Here is a 6137-nt window from a genome sequence, read left to right on the forward strand (position 1 = left end):
GGAGGGATCGCGGAGAGAGGTTACCTGTTTTCCTGCTGGGGGCTGGCAGCGCCACCAAACTCGCCCCGGGCTGGCCGTCGGGACTCGTTTTGTTTGGTTTTTCTCCTGGGAGGAAGAGCCAGTTCCGAGCAAAGCGAAGCGCCGCGGAGAAGGGCCGGGAGGAGATGCGGCCGCAGCGCTGGTCCCAGGACCCTCGGGGGACGGATCACTCGGGGGCATGGCTATGGAAGGAACCCCAGGAGAGGCTGGGGGATTTAGTCGTGGGAGTCGGGACCCCTCCCCGGGGTCCTCCTCCTCCCGCCGGGGGAGAGGGGCCGGGCGGGCCAGCACCGCACGCCCCTCGGGGGGGCGACCTCCCTATATATTGCCAAGCGGCTCGGGACCGACCTCCCCATCGCAGGGAGCTGCCGCCGAGCCTGACCCCCTCCCCTTCCCCTCCCTCTCCCCTTCCCCTCCCCTCGGGGGGACCCTTTCTCCCGCCGCTCCCCCCCATCCTCCTCCAGGAGGAGGAGGAGGAGGAAGGCGAGGGCCGTATATGAACGCGGCCGGCTTCCCCTGCCTGCGAGGCATGTGCACGCTGCCGGCGCCCAGCCCCGCGGCCAGCCCCGGCTCCCCCGGGCCGCCGCGGGGGTCTCCGCAGGCGCCGCCGGTGAAGCCGGAGCCGCGGGGCGCTGGGGGCAGCCCGGCCCCGCCGCCGCCGCCCGAGGAGCCGCCGCCCCCCACCGGGGGCCGCCGGAGGAAGCGGCCGGTGCAGCGGGGCAAGCCCCCGTACTCCTACATCGCCCTCATCGCCATGGCCATCGCCAACGCCGCCGAGAGGAAGCTCACCTTGGGCGGCATCTACAAGTTCATCACCGAGCGTTTCCCCTTCTACCGGGAGAACCCAAAGAAGTGGCAGAACAGCATCCGCCACAACCTCACCCTCAACGACTGCTTCGTCAAGATCCCCCGGGAACCCGGACATCCCGGCAAGGGCAACTACTGGACACTGGATCCGGCCGCAGAGGACATGTTTGATAACGGGAGCTTCCTGCGCCGGAGGAAGCGCTTCAAGCGCACCGACATCACCACCTACCCCGGCTACATGCAGAACTCCAGCGCCTTCACGCCCCCGCCCGCCGGCCGCCCCACGGCACCCTCAGCGCCCTACCCCAATGCCCTCTGCTCGCCTGGCTACGGCCCCCAGCTCTCCAGCACCGTCTTCCACCCCTATGGGGCCGGGGCAGCACCGCCGGCGCAGCATCCCAGGATGTTCAGCATCGACAGCCTCATCAGCGGGCAGCAGGCCCTGCAACCCTCTCCTCCCTCCGAGCTGGGCCACCCATCGCTGGGCTTGCCCGGAGCCGAGCTGGCTCCTGCTTGCTCTGCCGGCAGCTCCGAGCCTCCCTGCTTCCAGGCGCAGCCGGTCAGCCCCGGCTTGCTGGGCCGGGCCGGCCCCAACTCCCTGGCGTACCCCTACGCCGCCTCGCCCCCACACCTGCCCGTGGCTCAGGGCAGCTACTCGCCCAGCAGCCCGCAGCTCTACGGGGCTCCCAACAGACTGGCCCTGCCGGCCATGCGGCCCCCGGCCTGTGCCGAGCACGGCGAGCAGCTCCTGGGGCTCTCCGCCTCGCCCCTCGGCCAGTTCGGCTCCGGCAACACCTACATGAGGCAGCCCAACTTCCCCGCTGGCCTGGAGCGGTACATGTGATGGGGCTGAGGGGGCTTGGCTGGACACCCTCAGGTTCCCACGAGCGGCTCTGGACAAGCGGACTTCTCCCTCCTGCGGGGGTCAGCTGGGGTGAAGTCAGGGGTCCGCGGCCCCCGGCTGTGTGCAGACACACACGAGTGGGAGGACTCAATTCCTCTCTCCCAGCTTATTCTGAAGCGGAGGCAAGGTGATCTGTTTATCTGCTCCGTTCCTTCCCGGAAAAGGTGTTTTCTGACTGCATCTGCGGGCAGGGCTTCCCACGCGTGTGCCCTTGTGCCCAGCCCGGCCCCGGGGATGTCGCCCGCAGCAGGACACCCCGGGACACCCCAGGGCGAGCAGGAGCACACTCCGGAGCTGGGTACATGGTGTAACACGCAGCAGCTCTCTCTCAAACGGGCTTTCTCCTCTCTTCCCTGAGTGCTTCCCGTGCAACTGGAACGAAAGTTATCCAAAACCCCCCAAACCACTAAACAAATTCACTGGATTTTAAATGAATATTTAAGATGTTTATAATTTCCTTTCCCTGTAGGAAAAGAACCCCCAACTTGACTACTTCTTTTTACTATTTTTAAAAATTACTTTTATTGTTAGAAAGGACTTTTTTAAAATAAAGCTTCTTCTTCCAACATGACCAGTGGTGCTGTTCCCTCTGGCTCTGGATGGATCTTGGCAAGAGGAAATTATAGTCTTGTAACTAGTGGGAGATGGAGTCGTGCTGTTGTTGTGACACTGCTGTATCTTACATTTTTAGTGACGCTTCTTAAAGCTCTCTATTTTATTATGATTTTCTTAAAACCAAATGGTAATTCCTACAAGGCTTGCCCATGCTGCTCTTACTGGAGTTGATAGTCTCCATTTGCATAAAGAGAATGTGTCTTCCCTTCAAGGAATCCCTTGCAGGTGAAATTCTGCTTTAGCCCATCAAATTGGGAGATCAGAGTTTTTCTTCCCAGCAACAAAATAAATTAAAATTTTAACCTGTTCACTGGCAGGGCTGCTGCTATTTATTTGCAGGACTCCCAGTCAGACCACCTGACAAGGTTTGAAGGTAGAATTCCCCATTCCTAGATTTAGATTTTTTTTTTTTTTTAAATTTAAACATCCTTTGGGTTAAAGTGCCAAGCTAGGATTTCTCTCCTTTTTTTCAAGAGTGTCTTCTGAAGCAGAGCAGTTTTCTCTAGTCCCTATTGCATTTTCCTCTCTAAGGAGTTGGAAGTCATCTGATCTTCGGTGTAAATCAGCATCTCATTCCCCAGCTGCTAGGCATGACCAAAAGCTGGTGTGCTGGCAGGTACCCACGGAATCAGCTTTTGTCCACAGCTTGGGACCTTGTGGCTTTTCATTCTTTCATTCTGTGTACTCCACAGAAATGGAGAGTGGGTTTAGTATGAGAGTGGAGGGAAAAAAATGCTTTATTTCTTCTTGGTTTCCATTAAATTCGGCCTCCATTTGTCTCTAAAAACTGGTCTGCCATTTTCAGCAGAATTACTGAGTGCTGAGTCTCCTCTCTGGTTCTTCCAGCTTTACCATTTCCCAGCTACCTGGAACTCAGCAGCTTCTGTGCTTTTCCCCTGGAAATAACCTTGCTCAGAAAGGGTGTTGTGAAAGAACTTATCCCTTGAAATACTTTGGCTCTCTCCACACAGTATCTATAGGCAGACATCTTCTGTCTAATGGAAATTTGCAACGTGCCATTCCTGCCTCTGACACACTGTCTGCAGAGATCACTTCGGGGGGTGCTGAAATAATCAATTGCAAGGACAGTCAGCAGAAACGACATTTGTCATAGCTCACATTCATTCCCAGGGCCCGATCCTGCAATGTTTTGCTAACAAAAGAACTTTTGAAATCTTGCCTAAGTACCCCGGGTGTCAGAGCCAGGCATGTGCCAGAGGCACTGGGTCTGCCGGCTGATGGGGCTGTGACTCCTCTGGGTTTGCACCGTGAGCAGGAGGGCTGTTGAGACAGGGGACAACCAGGTACTGGCATGAAATAAAGCCAATATTGGCTGTAGGGGGTGGGCAGGAGATGCTGTGGTTCTGTCTGGGTGGGATGCCCTGGAAAGATTTGGTCAAGCTGTGACAACTCAGACCAAGCTGAGCTGGCTCATCCTCAGTCACCCTGGAGACTTGCAGCAGCAGGGAGGTGGTGTTGGAAAGGGCTTTCCAAGTTCCTGGTGTCCCTGAGTGTTAACTCAGGTGCTGGTGGAGCCACGAGGGCTGGGCTGTGACTTGCTCCTGTCCCCCAGCTGCCTGTGCTCTCCTGCTGTGGGGCTTTCTGGAAAGCGGCATCCAGCTCCAGATTTAGGGATGTGTCTGCAAGAGATCCACCCCACCCCTGTGCCTGTGCAAGAGGGGTCTCTTCAGCCAAGGTGGCTTCTGGTGTGAAGTGAGTCACCACAGTGGACTGACTGCCCCAAAACCTGGCTTGGAGAGGGCGGATGACCCTGTCCTGGTGTGTTGAGACAACCCCTGGTGGGCAGCACTGGGTTGCACAACTTCCCTGGTACATCCCAGCCTGCCCGACAGCCCCAGCCCAGAGCCCCCTGCAAGCGTCAATAAACCACCCTCACCACGGGCCTTACACTGCCAAACAGCTGGAAAACAGGGGGGAAAACCCCCCCTTTTCTTCTCTTTCCTGTAGATATTAATCCTCACATGCACAAAACTCTGGCAACTTGTATTGTGATTGTCATTAAACTAATGCCTTAAGAGTGTCTTCTTGGTTAAGTTAATGTATCCCAACGAGGCTTTTAAGCTTCCATTTCAAAGCTTAGTTTACAGTTAGGGTGAATCTAGCAAATGACTAGGATTAAGGTGTCATGTAAAGCATGAGCCTTGCTGGGACAGAGTAGTTTTAAGCTTTGTAAAGTCTATACCTGAGCCCTTCATCTGTTTTAGTGTGTTTTCGATGTCCCTGTTTAGTGAATAAGAGGGATTTGAATGAAGCAGGAGTAATTATCACTCAGATTTCTGTTGTGAAACCAAGTCTCCTTTGAAATCCTCCCCTCTTTATTTAGGGAATTTAGGGAATATTATGGAATGACAGTTGTAACAATCTAGAGCTCACACAAAAGACAGAGGCAAAACTCTCTGTGCTTTCTGAGATTGTGGAAAGAATGTCATACCTCAGGATGATGGCAAGAGGTACTCTGGACTGCCCCGTGGTGGGGAGAGCTTTGTCCTGAGCCTGTGAGATGCTGATGGGGGAGGTGGAATTGACCCCGAGCACCAAAGAGATTTAGTGGTGATCTGGGCTATCTTCTCTGACTTCTCGGGGAATAACTCTTTGCTAATCAGGCTGATTTCAGATAACTCAGGCTGCACGTTCAGAAACACACAGCCAAAATGAGCTGCCACTTCGAAAAGATGTTTGTTTTTCACTGGGAAACTCTGGCTATGCAGGGAGGACTGACTGAGATGCTGTGGCTGTCTGTACAATGGCATTCTACACGTTTCATGCTTGTAACACCCTCCTGATGCTTCCAACAGGTTCAAACAAGCAGTAAGAAATGCTCTTTCCAGATTATGTTCCCAAACTAAAAATAGTGTTTTCCACCCTGCTATAAACAAACACACCACTAGCTGAAATTTTCGTTGAAACACATTTTCTGAAGAACTTAGATTCCTCTGGTAGTGTTAGTTTTTTTTTCTGGATGCTGCCAGCAGTCTCAGTGCTGGAAATGTTACACCATAACTTGCTGTTATTCTGTGTAATACTTTGCCCTTTGCAAACGCACAGCTTGAAGATATTCAGTGATGTTTCTTAGAGGTCAGGATGGAGTCGGTAAAGTCAGACTGATGGGGAGATGGGCAGTGGAACCAGCTGAGATTGGCTTTGCCAGGTAATAATGAGATTTTAACGAATTAGCATCCGAGAGTCAGGACTGCCCAAGCTCTGAGCTACATCTCGAATTATCGGGGGTCCACCACTTCTGCCATGTCATGTTTAGACCCTTTACATTTGCAAAGTTCCTACAAGGACAGGAGCAGGCGATGGAGCCGCTGTGTTTGTCCAGGGCAAGAGCAACGCTGCGCTGCCCTCCGCCGCTTCTCTCCACGGGTGTAACGCCGCGGCGGGGGGGTGACAGGGGCCAGATGGCCCCGAGTGACAGCCGGCGTGCTCAGGCCAACACTGACCTCCAGTGGAAAGCCCTGGGAAGCCTCTCGCGGCTCCCGGGGGGATGCTCAGCGCGGACCGGCAGCATCCCGGCCTTTGATGCGGGGGATCAGGACATCGGGGAGTTTTGTGGTGCTGTCGGGATGAGACACCGTGAAGTTTGTTCGGGGAGGGTCGCTGTGAAGCACGGTGGGCTGGATGCAACCTCCGGGCTTAAAATACCGGTTGCTTACTCTGGCGTGGTTTCAAAGGGAAAGGGTTTCTCTTATCCTTTACCCTTCACCCTTCTTTTACCCTTTTCCTAAGCCATCGCTGGGCACGGGATATA

General features: G+C 54.9%; 1 protein-coding gene across 1 annotated transcript; it reads left to right on the plus strand.

Moving 5' to 3' along the window:
- The first annotated feature begins 535 nt into the window (after positions 1-535).
- Positions 536-1690, plus strand: FOXE3 (forkhead box E3). The gene has a single exon (XM_066193136.1). The coding sequence runs from the start codon at positions 536-538 to the stop codon at positions 1688-1690; it is 1155 nt and encodes a 384-aa protein (XP_066049233.1).
- The last annotated feature ends 4447 nt before the right edge of the window (positions 1691-6137 follow it).

The sequence above is a fragment of the Chamaea fasciata genome, unplaced genomic scaffold (genome assembly GCF_029207755.1).
Source record: "Chamaea fasciata isolate MVZ Bird 193981 ecotype frontalis unplaced genomic scaffold, bChaFas1.0.hap1 SCAF_10, whole genome shotgun sequence".
Classification (NCBI taxonomy): domain Eukaryota; kingdom Metazoa; phylum Chordata; class Aves; order Passeriformes; family Sylviidae; genus Chamaea; species Chamaea fasciata.

Excerpts from the sequence above, each read along its gene's own strand:
- FOXE3 (XM_066193136.1), top strand. The coding sequence starts at position 536 with ATGAACGCGGCCGGCTTCCCCTGCCTGCGAGGCATGTGCACGCTGCCG.